The sequence below is a fragment of the Mus caroli genome, chromosome 2 (assembly GCF_900094665.2).
Source record: "Mus caroli chromosome 2, CAROLI_EIJ_v1.1, whole genome shotgun sequence".
Taxonomy (NCBI): domain Eukaryota; kingdom Metazoa; phylum Chordata; class Mammalia; order Rodentia; family Muridae; genus Mus; species Mus caroli.
The window spans coordinates 21,704,955-21,721,957 of NC_034571.1; the positions used below are offsets into that span (position 1 = coordinate 21,704,955).

At 48.3% G+C, this 17,003-nt stretch overlaps 2 protein-coding genes across 5 annotated transcripts in view; one reads left to right on the forward strand and one right to left on the reverse strand.

The window, feature by feature from the left end:
- The window catches only part of Glt6d1 (glycosyltransferase 6 domain containing 1), a 26,804-nt gene extending 10,666 nt beyond the window's left edge, over nucleotides 1-16,138 (reverse strand). For 2 of the 4 annotated variants that reach the window (XM_021156012.1, XM_021156010.1), the window contains exons 1-2: nucleotides 15,987-16,138; nucleotides 1,085-1,164 (exon numbers count right to left, since the gene is read on the reverse strand). In XM_021156012.1, the coding sequence (XP_021011671.1) occupies nucleotides 1,085-1,158 (74 nt within the window). In that variant the 5' untranslated portion in view covers nucleotides 1,159-1,164; nucleotides 15,987-16,138. Of the gene's footprint in view, nucleotides 1-1,084; nucleotides 1,165-2,227; nucleotides 2,287-4,297; nucleotides 4,353-15,986 lie in introns of those variants that run through there. The other 2 variants (XM_021156009.1, XM_021156011.1) reach the window with 2 other exon arrangements.
- Lcn9 (lipocalin 9) lies at nucleotides 9,525-11,283 on the forward strand. Its single transcript, XM_021156544.1, has 6 exons — nucleotides 9,525-9,620; nucleotides 9,925-10,061; nucleotides 10,345-10,418; nucleotides 10,799-10,909; nucleotides 11,035-11,136; nucleotides 11,267-11,283. The coding sequence occupies exons 1-6, from the start codon at nucleotides 9,525-9,527 to the stop codon at nucleotides 11,281-11,283; spliced, it is 537 nt and encodes a 178-aa protein (XP_021012203.1).
- Nucleotides 16,139-17,003: the final 865 nt, after the last annotated feature.

Below are 17,003 nucleotides of genomic sequence, written 5' to 3' on the forward strand. Positions count from 1 at the left end.
CACACACACACACACACACACACACACACACACTCACACACACACACACACACACACTCACACACACACACTCACACACACACACACACACACACACACACATTCACATACATACTACATACCTACCGACCTATATATACTTAGGTAGACTTGGCCACCTCTACAGACTTGTTTAATCTTTTGTCCCCAGCCTCTGTCATTGTAAGAACTTCTGTCCCTGACAATTTTCCCCTCCAATTTACAGAGTGTACTCTCAGTGACACCTTAAGAAAGCACCTTTTCTAAGAGTATCTGTCAGAGAAAAACAGGATACTCATGGAATGAGAGTTTAAGAAACCAGTGCAGGAGGCTGGAAAGACGGTTCGGCAGGGAACAGAGTGTGTTGCTCTTCCTGAGGACCTGGGCTCAACTCCCAGCACCCGCACAGTCTGTAATTCCTGCTGCAGAGGACCTGAGACCTTCTCCTCTCCTATTCTGGCACCAGGCATGCATGTGGTGTGCAGCAATCTGCCTGCATGTATGCCTGCCAGCCAGAAGAGGGCATCAGATCTCATTACAGATGGTTGCAAGACACTATGTGGTTGCTGGGAATTGAACTCAGGTCCTCTGGAAGAGCAGCCAGTACTCTTAACCTCTGAGCTCTCTCTCTCCAGCTCACAAATCTGGAACTTTTAAGTCGTTTATAATTGATGTAATTATAGATTGGCTATGGACTCATGGCTGAGAACTGGGGTGGCGTGCTGGAGGCCCGGGTTCTACACCCAGGACAACAGTAACAATCAAGCACTCTCCTCTGCATGGCTCCATTTTCATAACATTGTCATATAACATATGAGATTCCGTTGTGCCTGAAATACCCCCCTGGGCAGGGCTGCTATTTTTCAGCATCTAGAGTGGAGCCTGGGACAAGATACTCAACAAATGTCTGTCTGGCATCTGGAAATAAAAGCATTAAAATGTGCATACGTAGTCCCCAGAGAGGAGGTAACTTCTGGTTCGGCCACGTGTCAGTTACATCTTTGGACAAGATTCAGTATTTAAGCTGCCTTGGCCTTCCTGAAAGTCATGGTTCATCAGTATTTACCTGAAGTGGATCTTTGCCAGCAGCAGCAGGAAAAGGCAGAAAATCAGTAATAAAATCCTCCTTTTAGCCTTCATTCCTTCCTGTGCATGGGAAGGAAAAGAAGGTCCTAAGTGTGGGTTAAACCCATGCACCCCAACATCCCTCACGGAGGGTTAGCCTCTGTGCACACTCAGACACCAGCCCAACAGTTTCTTCTAGAATAATTCAGAGGGAAGGACTGAGGTTATCTCTCTTCTGCTTGAAGTGCCTTTGAAGTGATCCTAACAGATGTGGAACTTGCTGACCCTCTTGTGTTCCCTTGGGGAAGCAAATCCATGTGTGTGTGTGCGTGTGCGTGTGCGTGTTGTTGTTGTTGTACAGAGAGGTTGATGTTGTGTGTCTTTAATTGCTCTCCACCTTATGTTTTGAGACAGGGTCTCTCAGAGCCTGGAGCTTCTTATCTGATAAGTCAGCTGGTTAGAAAGTTCTAGAATCCACCCATCTCCGCCCCTTAAGTGACTGACTCTAGCCATGTGCCACACTCAGCTTGTACATGGGTGCCAGGACTCAAACTCAGGGTCTCATGCCTTCACAGCAAACACGTTACCCACTGAGCCTTCTCCTCAGCCTGCTAGCCCATCTTGCTCCCAAGAACTAACCACCATGAATCCCTACTGTGTGGTCGTGGTAACAGGGTGAGATCATGATAATGAGGTCTTCCTAAACGAAGCTGATAAACTCTGCCCTGTCTGGTCCCACGTAAGCAGGGACTGCAAAGAGGATCTGCGGTCACATTGAAGGCAGGAAGGATGTACCAGAACTGAATCTGAGTTTCAGTCAGCAGGCACACTGGTTGGAGGCACGTGGATCTGTTTGAATATGTGTGCAATGCCATCTGACAGGATGCCAGTGAAGTGTGGTTCAAGACTTGCTGCTAAGACTCAGGCCAAGAGGCCAAGGTCAGGATGGGATCCCTACACACAATATTTAGTTTTGTTTTGTTAACTGAAACAGAGTCTCATTCTGTTGCCCAGATTGACCTTTAACTCAAAACAATTGTCCTGCCTTAGTCTCCCAGTGCTGGGATTACAGCTGTGTACCGGCAGGCCTGGCTCACAGACATAAGTGTCTGCATTCCCAACAACTGTCCTAAAGGCTCCTTACCTTGGGTGGTATTGGGAGACAGGCAAAATGTCCGTGGAGGACAAATGTTTCCTAGGGAGGATAGCTCTGGGACTTTGCCAACTGAAGTACCTGGTGGTACCCACTGTTAATGATGCCACCAGCATCACAATAGCACCTCTTTGGTTAGCTCTCTGCATGGCCAGATGACATGGGTTGGTCCCACTGGAAACATGAAAAGACTTTTTAGAATATTCTGTTCTTGAATTTTTAAAAAAGATTTGTTTGTTTGTTTGTTTGTTTAATGTATGTGAGTACACTGTAGCGGCCTTCAGACACACACCAGAAGAGTGCATCAGATCCCATTACAGATGGTTGTAAGCTATCATGTGGTTACTGGGATTTGAACTCAACCTCTGGAAGAGCAGTCAGTGCTCTTAACCTCTGAGCCATCTCTCCAGCCCCCTTCTTGCTTCTTTTGTTGTGGCATTTCTTTTAAGGATTCTTCCTTGTACAGAAGTTTTTGAATGGCGTGTGTGCTGCATGCCTTGTATGACAGAGGTGCTGTTCCCCCATCCTGTGGTACTCAGAACCCTAGAGAGTGAATTCCTTCTTATACTTCCACAGTGTTTTGTTTATGTAATCTCTGACCAAAGAAACCAGTACAAGGTTTTCATTGTAAACCTCATGTGAGCCCACTCTTACCACATGGTTATATAAGACTATAACATAACCTTGTGTGCTTTTGTTTGTTGGTTCTATCCTTGAACATCAAGGAATTCCAAAGTGTGAGATCGTAGGTTGTGATGGTTTACATATGCTTGGCCCAGGGAGTGTCACTATTAAAAGGTGCGGCACTGTTGGAGTAGGTGTGTCACTGTGGGTGTGAGCTTTAAGACCCTCATCCTAGCTGCCTGGAAGCCAGTATTCTGCTAACAGCCTTCAGATGAAGATGTAGAACCTTCAGCTCCTCCTGCACCATGCCTACCTGGCTGCTGCTATGTTCACCTTGATACTGGACTGAACCTCTGAATCTGTAAGCCAGCCCCAATTAAATGTTGTCCTTATAAGAGTTGCCTTGGGGCTGGTGAGATGGCTCAGTGGGTAAGAGCACCCGACTGCTCTTCCGAAGGTCCAGAGTTCAAATCCCAGCAACCACATGGTGGCTCACAACCATCCGCAACAAGATCTGACTTCCTCTTCTGGAATGTCTGAAGACAGCTACAGTGTACTTACATATATTAATAAAATAAATCTTTAAAAAAAAAAAAGAGTTGCCTTGGTCACAGCAGTAAAACCCTAACTACAAGGTTTAAACACATCCTTAGGCTTCAGCCAGCATCCGCAAGAAAAGAAACATGAACCATCCCATCCTCCCAGGTCTGGACTCAGAAGGGTAGGCAGACCCTAGCAGGAATGAATCCTGGGAAGGAAAAGCATTATAGTCTAAGGTGATCCCACATTCCTAGGGGTGGTTCCCTGAGCCAGGTCCCTGATCTGCCCACAAAATCAAACCTTAAAGGAGGAGATCAGGGTGTGTCTACACCTAGGGGTGAAGTCCATTCTCCCTCTCCAGGTTCCCACATCTGGGTTTTTGAGACAGGGTTTCTCTCTGTAACCCTGGCTGTCCTGGAACTCAATCTATAGATCTGGCTGGCCTTGAGCTCAGAGCGATCTGCCTGTGTCTGCCTCTGATGTGCTGGGACTAAAGACATGAGCCACCCTGCACTGCTTGGATTCTATCTTTGCCTTGGGTCTGGAGTTGGGAAACAGAGGTGAATGTTAGTGTCCCCACGCAATACTCCATCCTCAGGAGGTTGACACTTCCATGCCAGTATGTGTCTGACCCTCACTGCCTTGTGTGGCCTTGGCATCCCTCACTCTCTCTCCCCTCTAGCCGGACACTCTTCTAGCAGGGATGGCTGAGGCCCATACCCTCCTACACAGGCTGCTCACCTCAGATTCCCAGCCACAGTAACACTTAAGCTCCAATTACCTGAAACCCAGCTGCTTCCAACAGCAGCAACACCTGTCCTATGGTGCCCGGTGCCCGTTCATTGTGGCTTTACTGTCCATTATCTACTGGGGAAGGAATGTGTTTGCCAGACTCACACTGGAAGTTAAGTCACCCAAGGCAGGCCAACAGGCAGGCAGGCAGGCAGGCAGGCAGGCCAGCAGACAGGCAGGCAGGCAGGCAGGCAGGCAGCAGGCAGGCAGGCAGGCAGGCAGGCAGGCAGGCAGGCAGGCAGGCAGGCAGGCAGGCCAGCAGTCAGTCATATCCTAAGGGTGAAACCAGCCCAACTGTGGTGCTCTTAGTGGCCTGAGGGAGGTGATGAGATTAGGTTGGTCATTAGGATGCAGCTCCATGGCTCAACCCTGTTTTGAGTTATCTCTGTGTTGTCCAGGCTGGTGTCAAACTGGCTATGTAGCAGAGAATGACTGTGAACTTCTGAATCTCCTGTGCCCACCTCCTGAATGCTGGGATTACAGGCATACTCAACAATACCCACTTTGTGTAGCACTCTGCAATCAAGACAAGTACTCTATCAACTGAGCCACACCCAACACTCCCAGGGATTTTGCTTGTTTTACTTCAGGTTTGTCATTTTAAGCTGCCAAAGCTAAACTCGAACTCCTGAATGCAAGAGTAGCAGGAATTGTTGAGGTCTGCACCCCCCCCCCAGCATAGCTGTAGCCATTTTGTTCCATGCCCCCCCCCACAGCTATTTCATATTGTTGCTGTAACATGTCTGCCAGTCACTGACACAGAAAAATAACTTGACTCAGAGCAGGGTCATGCTGACCACATGCCCTGATATGTTCCTTATGTTCTAAGATTTATTATCTTAAGAAATTCCACAACCACAAGCTTCACATAGGACTTATTAAATTAAAGATCAATAAGAATGTTATGTCTAAAATGGCTTGAGCCAGGGCTGACCACTGGGCAGCTCTTCCAGTACCTGTGTATGAGCTCATTGTGATTTTTGCCTTTTTAGCCTATATAATCTGGCCCCTGAAAAGTACCTGTGTGTAGCTTTCAGCTCTCCAGTGTGAGCTGTTACCCTGGTTGATCAGTGTGCATTCAATAAACCATTCCTGTTTAACTGAGAGCAGTGTTTGTGTGGTTTGTGGGGAAACTCCTGGACCCCAACAAAAATAATAAGCACTGTGCTCAGTTCAGAATGAACACAGACACACAGAGAGACACATGCACATCATCATCATCTCATACAATACATCCCAACTGCAGCCTCCCCTCCCCTCCTCTCCCCTTCCCTCCCATCCCTCCCCTCCCATCCCTCCACTCCTCCAATTTCCATCCCTCCACCTCCATTCTCCCCCAGATCCATGGCTCCTCAGTTTCCCTTCAGGAAAGAACAGGCCTCCCAGGATGTCAACCAAACACAGCATAACAAACAATAAAACTAGACACAATCCCTCATATCTGGGCTGGATGAAGCAACCTAGTAAAAGGAAAAGAGCTCCAAGAACAGTCCAAAGAGTCAGACACTCCCTGACTCCCACTGTTTGGAGTCCCACAGAAACCCCAAGCTAACAATCACAACGTGTATGCAGAGGATCTAATGAAGACCCATGCAAGTTCCTTGATACTACTTCAGTGTCTGTGAGCCCCTTTGATTCCTGCTTAGTTGATTCTGGGGGCTCTGTTCTCCTCATGTCTTGGATTCCTCTGAATCCTACGATCCTTCCTGCCCCTCTTCCACAGGGTTCCCTGAACTCTGCCTAATATTTGGCTGTGGATCTCTGAATCTGCTCCCATCAGCTGCTGGAGGATGAAGCCTCACCGATGAGTGGCTGGGCACCAGTCTCTGAGTGGAGCAGAGTGGGAAGCATTTCACCGACTTTTGTTCTAGCGTTGTGTTTGTTTCTACCCTAGGTTTCTGGGCCATCCAACTTCTAGTTCCTAACCATCCAGGTAGTGTGTCATGGGCTTTTTCGAATGGCATAGGTCTTAAGGTAGACCAGTCACTAGCTGGCCACTCCCACAAGCTCTGAGCCACCATTGCCCCAGCACATCTTGCAGGACAGGTATGGGTCTAAGGTTTGGGTTTGCCCCAGTCCCACCACTGAAAGCCTAGCATGGTTACAGAAGATGGACAGCTTAGGCTTCATAGTCTTCATTACTAGGGCCACCCTCATAGGTTCCAGGAAGTTTCCACTGTACTAGACTCCACATCTGCCCTACGCCCTCAATTCCAATCATCTCTCCCCAAACTCTCTCCCTCTGTACTTTCCTTTCCTGCCTGTTCCCTGCTGTTCCCATCCCCACTGTAAACCTGAAACATCTATTCTATTTCCCTGTCACAGGGAGATCCATGTACTGTCCTCCCAGATCTCTCCTTGTTAGCGTCTCTGGATCTGTGGTGGACTGTAGCATGATTGCCCTTTACTTAACAGCTAATGTCCACTCATAAGTGAGCACATATCATGTTTGTCTTTCTGGGTCTGAGTTGCTTTGCTCAAGATGATTTTTTTTTCATTTGCCTGTAAATTTTATGATGTCAATTTTTAACAACTGAGTAATATTCCATTGTATATATGGTCCAGATTTTCTTTATCCATTCTTCAGTTGACAGACATCTTGGCTGTTTTCAGTTACTACTATGAATAAAGCCTCTATGAACATAATTGAGCAAGTGTCTGTGGAGAGCTCTTGGCACCACTTCTAGGAGTTTGGTAGGAATTTGCCATTGGGCTAGGACAAGGAAGTAGGCTCAAGATCGTGATCATCTTAAGAATTCTCTGAATACTACAGGATTTTGTTTATTGCCTTGTTCCTTGACCTAGAACTGACTTTATCCTTTGCATGTATTTAGAATGGTATAAAAGCAGACTGGAGAAAAATAAATCCGCCTTAGCTGCAGAACTGGCTGAGCCATGTTATCATGTTGTCTAATTGTTTTTTTTTTTCTTTTCAAACTTCGCTCTGCCCCCTTGAGACCCTGTTGACTGACTGAGCTGTCTTGGTCAGATGGCACATCAATGTTGGAGCTCAAGTATGAAGGGTACAATGAAGGACACCATGGGGAAAGGAGTGTGCATAAAAGAAAATAAAGAAGATTTGGGCCAACGGTGAATAAACCTTGTAAAAAGGGACAAGGTAGTGGTAGAATGCTTTCTGTGTGCATGTTTAGAATAATGCTAAAATCTAGAGGAGCGAAGATCATTCTCATAGATGCTTTTGGTCTTTGAACCCTGATTAGAGGTAGTTTAGACCCTAGGCATGAGAGAGAGAATGGGTTTCAGAAAAGCAGTCCTCCCCACCTATCAGGGGATGCTTTGTGGAAAGAGAAGGAAAATGAATGTAAGGCTTTCCAGAGCTCTCCTAGGAGAGCCCATAGACTTAGGTAACTCTTCTCTGACTCTTTACAGGTTTCTGTCCTTCAGCTTCAGCCCTCCATCCTGCCTTGACTTCCATCTCTTCTCTTGTTTCTGACTAGCCTGAGCCCTCAAATAGTTCAGGTCCTCCTCCTGTTACTATGGTCACTGTGGCCATTGGGGAAGGAAGCTGCCGCTGCTGCTGCTGCCGCTGCCACTGCAGCTAGGTAGTGACCTAACAGCATGGCTGCTCTGCAGGTGTCCGTGCAGCTAGAAGCTCTGATGCTTTTATAGCTTGGCTTGCTTAGTGCCCAGCAGCAGTCACAGTCAACTGTGAAGCTGCTGGCTGCTCTGCCACTTCTGCATTGTCAGCCCTGCTGCGTCGGTGCCACTGATGTTCTGTTGCCTCTCCTGCAGTCAAACAACATGGCAGGCGTATGCCCAAAATGTCAGAAGTTGGGGAATGGAGGCAAGATGACCAAGAATTCAAGGTTATCTTTGGCTACCTGAAACCTTGTCTCAAACAAACTTACCAACAACAAGAGTCACATGCAAGTAAAAGTTTTTGCTTGGCCAGATGCTGCAATACCAGGGTAGGCAGCAAAGGAGGTGGTGTGTCAGACAGCTATCAAACCAGAGATTGGGGGGCTTTGGGCTGTTTCCTTCCAGTCATAGCAGAGTTGTTATGTAAGTAAAGGTTTGTGTTTGAACCAATCACAGCCTTGCTTCTTTTCCATAACCCAAAGAAGTCCATCTGCTAGGCCACCAAGCTTGTGGACTCACCAGGAATACCCCAAGGCTTGTGGCACGAAAAAGTCCTGGGTTAGACTAAAGCTTAGGGGCTAAAGCCGGAAAGGGCTCAACAGCCTGTGTGTAGTAATATAAGTGGTTGAACTGAGAGTTCTTTTGCTCAAAGCAGTTGGGGAAGCAGTGGAGAGTTCAACAGCACTGGAATTATACTGCCCTGTCCTACCATCTTTATAGGAAAATGATCCTCAGAAAGGATGCTTAGATGTCCAACAACCTACCATTGATATTAACGGTGTGTGGTTTTAACAATGCTTGATACCTGCCTGGTACCTGAGGACCATTGGGTTCCTATCCTTTATCTCTGAACCACATCAGTCGGGCAGATCAATGGCAGAACTACCCACGTAGGGAAGTGGCAGCCAGTGGGTGTCTGCCCTCTGGATTGACAAAGTGCTGAGCTCTTCCAGCCCTGGCTGCCAAGCTTAGCCCTATTCATTCACAGGAATAGTCTTTCTTTCAATGCCACCAACGCACCGGTGCCTGGAGGCAGTGGGAGCCAGAGACCTGTGACCCACCTGTTAGAGCTGTGCAGACATTTCCAGAACACGTTTCACCACCACCTCCCACAGCCAGTCTCCAGCCAGAATGAGAACATGTCTGACCCTGTGTCTGTGTGACCCTGAACCACTGTACCCTCAAACTCCAGAACATTATTCTCTCAGGACCCCTCAACTCAGGGGTTGATGCTATGAGTACCCTCTCACTCAGGGTCTCTCCTGGAGTTTTGTAGCCACACTCTAATTTCAGTGAGATCCTCCAAGCATGGTGGCTGACTCTGCTGTCAGCTTGAGCTGCAAGCCATACTGCTGGTTTGTGAGTAGCCAAAGGCCTCAATCAGAAACACTGAGGCCAGATGTCAGGACTCAAACACTGGGGCTCTGAGTTTTAACTTCTGAGCTTAGACACACAGAACAAGGACTCAGAGTCTCCCACATGGTCTCAGAAGGCTGGCCTGGGTCCAGGGACCTGAGAGCCAAACCCCGTTGGTCCCAACTTCCCCTGTCACTTTCTGACCCAGCTACATATCAATTCAAGTGGGTTCTGTGGCCAGCTCTAGAATGTGACCAGTTAAATGGTGACCTTTGGCTGCCTTCCAATAGGGCACAGGATGTGTGTAGACAGGCTGACAACCGCAGAACAGAAAGGGGCATAAGGGAGATGCCAGACAAGGTGTCCACCAGAGAGAATGGTACTACTAGTAGTCCTGGGCCTGGTGCTGAGCCTGGCCACTGCGCAGTTCAACCTGCATACTGCTGTGCGGCGAAACTACAACCTGGCCAGGGTGGGCCGAGCCTTCTAGGGCTAGGCCGGGCTTCATGAAAAGCACCTGCCCCACTTTATTGGGGAGGAGGCTGACCTGGAAAAGGAGTGTCTAGGCCATGAGAGTCCCTCACATTCCTAGCCATCATGGCAACCAGAGGGTGCAGAAGGAGCTTTGGGAGAAATGGGGCAGAGGGAGGGCTGAAAAGGCAGAAGGAGGTCCCAGCTTAGAGCTAATGTTTAGGGACTCACCCAGGAGTGAGGCTGTGAGGGCCAAGCAGTCCCAGAGGTGGTACAGGACTCCACCACTCAGCCTTTCCTTCCAGATTTCTGGGACCTGGTACCTCGATTCCATAGCCTCAGATAACATGACGCGCATTGAAGAAAATGGAGACCTGAGGCTCTTCATCCGGAACATCAAGCTCTTAAATAACGGCAGCCTGCAGTTTGACTTCCATTTCATGTGTGTATTGCCCCCTAAGCGGGAACTAGGGGAGAATATGTTCCCGTGCCCCACAGGAACTTCATACACTCACACATCTGCACACTTGGGCCAGTGTGCGGACTTCACCAGCTCTTCCCTGCAGATCAGAATGATGGGATCAGGGGGTTTCTGGCCTGTTGCTGTGTTCTGTGCTCCTCCGAGTGAGTTAAGCTGAAAGGCCCCTTCTGGAGTGGTCACAGAAGCCAAGGTAGGGGGACGGGCCTGGTGCTTGCTCTGATCTTCTCCCCTCACTGTCCTCCAGGTTGCAAGGAGAATGTGTAGCTGTGACCATGGTCTGTGAGAAGACTAAGAATAATGGGGAGTTCTCCGTTGCCTGTGAGTGGGGCCCTCTTCTTTCTAATCTGATTGCCAGGAATCTTTTCTGCTGAGGCTGTGCCCACCAGCCTAGGTACAACTTAAGGGTCCACAGCCTGGCCCTCTCTCTGGACAGTACTAGCTTGGAACTATCACACAGCTAGCGTACTGCGCTGAGGTTTGTGGAGGCAGCACACAAAGGCACAGATGGGGCTATAATACCCTGCTATCTACACTTCCATACCACAGTCTCCTGAGCTAGCACTGGGCATCCAAACTCTCACATCCTCCCAATGCTTGCTTTAACAGAAGCTACATAAGTCACATGGCATTCATTGCAGAAGTGAAGGGGGTATACCAGTGCCCAGGCAGAGGGTATGCTAAGCTATATCTCTGTGCAGATGAGGGGGAAAACAAGGTGCTGCTCTTGGAGACCGACTACAGCATGTATATCATCTTCTACATGCAGAACATCAAGAATGGGACCAAGACCCAAGTGCTGGCACTCTATGGTAACCTGACCCTATTTGTTTGGGAATCCCAGCCACTGGGAGGGCATCTTCCATGGGCCCTAGACACATTATGGAATGGTGCCTTGGGATGCTCCCCCAACAAAAAGTCCCAAATCTGTCCCCAGGGCGCTCCATAGAGCTTGACAAGACTCATCAGAGAGAATTTGAAAACCTCTGCAATCTATATGGGCTGGACTCACAAAATATCATCGACATGACACAAAAAGGTAAGGTTCTCTTCTCTGACTCAGAAAGGCCCAGAGAAGGCAGCTCACAGCCTGGTGTGCCTTGCACGGATGCCCTGAGGGCTGGGGTAGGGGTTGAGCAACCCATCTTGACATCCCCTTGTCTCCCCAGATTTTTGCTTTTTATAGACCATAGAGGAGCCAGCCAGGCCTTCTGGTATGTGAATTTTGGTTTGGGTACAAGACAAGCAGCCTGGGGTGTTGGGAACCGGGCAGGGTAACCCAGAGCCAGTGGTGTGGGAAGCTGGGGGAGGTCCATCTCAGAGTGACCATGGGTGTCACATCTCAAAGCTTATACTCTGCTCATCACTGGCTTGTCCTGCTGAAGCAAAGGAACACCCAGCTCTTTGTAGAAGACTATGTGATATATTCCCAGAGTCAGGATTGTAGTGGGGCCTTTCATAGTGTGTCTGAGGAGAGTGGAAACTACCCTGGATGCTATGTGCAGTGAAGGATGGAGCTTGGGGTTTATTGTCTTACAGCTTTGCACCCCAGAGAGTTGAGATCCAGGCACTGCAGAGCCAGCATTAGGCATCCTCTTTCTTTCTGATGCTGGCCTGTGGTCATATCTCTGTACTCTAGGCCTCTGTCTTCACATGGCCTTCTGTGTCTGCATTTCCTCCTCTGCCAATGAGATTTAAGCCACCCAGGCATTCAAACTGATCTTAACTCATGTATGAACACTGTTGCCAAATAAAGTTCCTCCTTTGGTTCAAGAATGAAGACAAGCATGTGTTTAGGGACATAGAACTTGGCACTTCAAGATCTTTTCTTAGAAACAGGACTCCATGGTAGTAAAGATCACCCTCAGAGCATCCAAGAGATTGAACCCAGGGTCACCTCTTAAAGGACCCTGCACAAGGGCCCATGAGGTTCTATGGAGACAGGGTCTGTAAGACCTGGAAGTCTTCAGATGAGGGATTGAGACCCTGTCTGACCACCTCTGGGACTAGATTCCCCGAGCGACTAATGATAGAAACTCAACTGGGATAAGGGCCTGTCCCATGTGTTGGTGAACACACGGGATAGAAGTTATAGTGTTTTGTGGGCTGGAAGTGACCCTCCTGGACTGCAGCAGAGAGATGTGAACACTGTACCCACATAAGCAGTCTGTAAAGATGTTCACTTTAGCTTCCTTCATGACCACAGTCTGCAGCAGGTGATACATTTCAGCAAGCCAGAGCCTTGGGCCTTGGGTCAGCATATAAAGGCATGATTGCAAAATTGTAGGAAAGAGGCCGGATTAGAGGAATGGTGTCAGGAAGTGAGTGTGGCTCCTGAGGGGCAGCACGATGATCCCAGCTGCGCTGTCTCTGAAGGACAGAGGCAGAGCATATACAGCCTCCAAAACGACAAAATGCTCAGCACCAAACACACATTCTAACAAGCAAACACACTCACATACACAGGCATATATGAACATGCACATGCTCATGTGCTCAAACATACATGTGTTCATTCATATGCATATGTGTGCAATGCATGCTTATCTACAGGATCACTCACATATATACACATATACATGCTCATGCACTCACACAGACACATGCTACTCACCCATGCACACACAAAGGAGCCTAGTGGCCTATTTCAAGATATTTTTTAGGAGGCAGTTTCTCCCTTAGCAGTGCTTAGCAGGAGCACTCCAGCTGTGGGACAGCAGGGCCAGGTGGGTCTGAGTCGCCTTCCAAGGACTGGCCAGCTGGCAGAATGGTCACTCCCAGGAAGCCTGGCCTGTGCATCACTTGGTGCAGCCTGCTGAACCACAGATGTGCAGGAACCCACCCACATGTAGTTTTCTTGTAGCTGCAGCTATAAGGGTCTTTGATTCGCTGAGAATGATATGCTGGACTCAAGTAGTAAGCAAAAGCAAAGACCGTTCTATTCTACAGAAGTCCAGCATGCTGGGGTCTACCATTACCAAGATGGAGACACACCAGTGAGTTCTCAGGCCTGATTTAAAGAATAATAGGGGAATTCCAGGAAGGAAGGTGTCTATCTTAAGCATTGCCTCTATCTCTAGGGACATTCCAGAACCATTCCAGAACATTCCAGAACAGGGCTGGAAACTGTTGCTGGGGAAGTCTGGAAACTGCTACTGACCCATTGTCCTAGCCTCAGGCCAGGTGAGGGGGCAGTTTCAGAGGCCTGTTTTTGCCCAGTTCTTGGAAACAAAGATTTAGGCCTAGTCTCATGAAGTGTCATGAATTTGAAGCCTGTCATGGAGTCAGCCTAGCCTGCCTCACAGCAGAGTCAGCCTGAGGAAGAGAGAGTTTATCTGGGGTCACACGGGCAAGGTTCCTTGTGCCTGAGGCAGCTGTCACTCTGGAGGTGGAGAGAAGTGGACGGTGGTGCTCACTTCCTCACTTTTTTATTCCATCTGGAATGCTGCCATGGAGATGTACAGTGGGCCTCCTGTCTCGGTGAGCTCAATCTAAAGACTCCCTCACAAGCATTCTCGTGGGCTGTATCCAAGAAGATTAGAGAGCCTGTCCAATTGACAGTATTGATCATGACACTTGAGAATCAGAATAATGGCTGTCCTGAAGAATGGCAGGAAGTGGCTGATCAGCACATGCAGGCCTCTGTCCTCTCTTAGAGGGCTGCATGAAGGAGATGGGGCCATAGCCAAGTTCCCCAAGTCCCCATGCTGTCTTCTGCACAGTCTAGACTGGTCCTGCCTTGTGGGCTTTCCCCACCCCACCCCACTCCACTCCTCCACCCCCTGAAGATAAGGAAACAGAACAAGAATAGATATCTGCTGCCCCACACCACTGGACTCCTAAGAATGTCACTGAGGTCGAAGGCCCTTGAATTTTAGTTGTGTTTGGTTCCCATCCTCTGAGGAGTTGTGTTACCAACAAGTCCAAAATGGTTACTGCTTCCTGATCACTTGGTCCAATCAGCATAATATCATGGATATTGTGCACCAATGGGATATTTTCTAGAAGAGACACATGATCAAGATCCCTCTAAGTTCTGACACAGGGCTGGAGAGTTAATAAATCCTTGAGATAAACTGTAACGGTTTACTGTTGGTCTTGCTAGCTCAAAGTGAATTGCTTCTGGTGGGTCTTATGGACAGGCACTGAGCAACGGGCATTTGCTCAATCAATTGCTGTGTACCACGTACCAGGCTATAGGGCACATGGGCTGTGCTACCAGACAGGCATAAGAACTGGTATGCTGGGGTGTGGTCAAACCCTGGGAATCTCAGAGATCTTAGATGGCAGGAGTGAAGCTGCCCCCTCCCTGCCCTCTCTGCCTGCTCTGGAACTTATATCAACCACTCCAAACTGAGGGGACCAGGGGGAGTCAGGCAGACGGTGCAGCACCTGAAACTCCTCTCCCTGCTAATGAAGCACCTCAGCAGCCTTAACGTTCAGCCATTGACCTTCCCTTCCTGGATATCCCTATGCCCTTCCCCGAAATTATATAATCCCGGTTCACCTCGAATAAACTGTATGCACAACCACCCCCAGTAAAGAAATATGAACAAGCTAAGGTCATCTCAGAGACTTGCTTCATTAAAGATCACCATGGGGAAGGACTTCGCCTAAAAGAACCCCAACACTAAGCCTCAGGAAGAAAGCCTTCCAGCACTGGGCATTTGCTCCTCCCCGTTATCTCAGTTCCACTCACCCATTCAAGTGGCACACAGCAGTGCTCTTGTGCCCCAAAGGGAAACACAGACCTCAGACTCCATTACTGACTTCCTCTCTCTAGGCCAGTACACTAACACTGCTTGGGCACCCCAAGAGGCAGCCTTGGAACTACAGCATTCATCCCAGACCCTCCTCCTCCTCCAGGTTGGTGTGTAGCTGCATTCTCACACCACAAAAGGGAAATGTGGGCTGCAGACTCTCTGTCCCAGACTCTGCCCAGCTTGTGTGTTGGCAGAGTTTAGACACTACCAGCGGGCAAAAATAGGCAGATCCTGGGACCCACAACAAACCCGAGAACCACAGCAGGATGTGTGATAATTCTCTGAAGTACAGACACCATATCCGGTAAAGCAGCTGCAATCAGAGACAATACTTAGTGGGATTTTTGATAGTCAACTGTCATTCTCCACGATCCATCTGTCTTCTGCACTGGCCAGATAGGAGAGTTAAGGAAGATGTGGTGGGAACTGTCATTCCTGCATCTTTCAGGTCTTTGATGGTGGCACTAATTTCTGCAGTTCTCCCAGGGATGCAATACTGTGTTTGATTCACTCTTTTCCCTGGCAAAGGAAGGCTAAAGATTTGCATCTAGCCTTTCCAACTATAACAGCCCTCACTCCACAGGTCAGGAAACCAATGTGAGGATTCTGCCAACTTCTAAGTCTATCTATCCCAGTTATACATTCTGGGGCTGGGGAAATAACCACAGGATGAACTCAGGGACCCACTGGACCTACTGTGAGTCAGACTTCAGCGAGAACTCCATTAATCACCAGGCCTCCATAAGCCCCCATTTTAACTGGAGGCCACAATGTTTCTTGGGATCTCCCGGAACCAGTGTCAATTCACAACCAGTAACAAGTAGACTCTGGAGAGTCTGATCGTTTCCTTTCTCCCCAGTATGCAGTTACCCGTGACAAAGGCCATACATAGGTCTCTCTGGGCAAGGACTGGGGAAAGACTAACAGTGAAATTTTTCGTTACTTTATCAAGGTCCTTCCTCAGGGGAAATCTGGGCATCCCTACATTTAAGGGATTCTGGGTCAGCAAACTGCCTCAAGTCTGGAAATTGGATCACTTTTGCCATCATCCATTGTGGCCTTTCTTTTATTTGTTGGAGAATTTTTTCACTTATACAGATCAAACAAACTTCAGTAGGCTTCTTACCTATTTCGTGCCTGGAAACACCATGACTGATTATAGTACCGAAGGCCCAGATGAGTGATGCCATTGCTGAGTTCACTTTGCCTGTCCTGGCCATTTTGGGTCCGCCATTACTCACGGTCAGACATTGTTTTGTCTCTGCTGCCCATTATGACATCTACAATCAGCTTGCCTTTCATGATTCTCTGCAGCCATCTGGCCCCTGCTACCCTGGGCCCAATTCAACCTACAGCATTTAATTCATTCAACTGAGCAGCGGCCATCTCCAGTCTGGCACAAGAAAAAGGACAACAAAGCTCTTCAAGTGTGCTGGTGCTCCTCTTGATACTGTGCACCTTACAGGATTCATGAAGGGCTTGTCTTCTGGGCCTTCCCATTGTGGAGGATATCGTTTACACAGTATACCCACTCTAGCACTGCAACTTCCCTGAGTCTTAAAATCCCTTCATCAACACTCAGCCAAAGGATAGCAGGCATCTCCAACTCCTTTTCAGTGGCCATCTTTTGACAAATGCTTCCACCAACCTTTCAAACAAACCTTTGACACCTTTTTTTTTTAACTGTGTGAGCTTCCATATTAAACCTAGAATCTCCACTCAAAAGGCCCATGTCAATAAACTCTGTCTGATCCCTTTATGTTTCTTCCACAGTAACAAGAGCTGAAAGTTGTCTCTGGTGCCTCCATTTTGGCACCTTACATGAACTTTGTCTTGCTGAATAAAGTACCAGTAACTGTAAGGGAGCCCAAGAAAAACAATCCCAGGAAGAAAAGGCCACCTAAGGCCTTGCGCTCTTTCTAGCAGCCTGACGGCCCTAATTTTGCTAATCTCATAATCTGTCTTTTTGTAACTGTTTGCTTAGCCTGTAGCTGTACCAAGAGAACCTTGAGGGCTTTCCCAACAGGATATGATTTCTTGCATAAATATGACCCTGAGGAAGGCTCAGTTTTGTATTTGGGTCCCAAGTACCCAGATGTAGTCACCAACTGGCTGCAATAAAGACTTACACTAGTCTCATAGA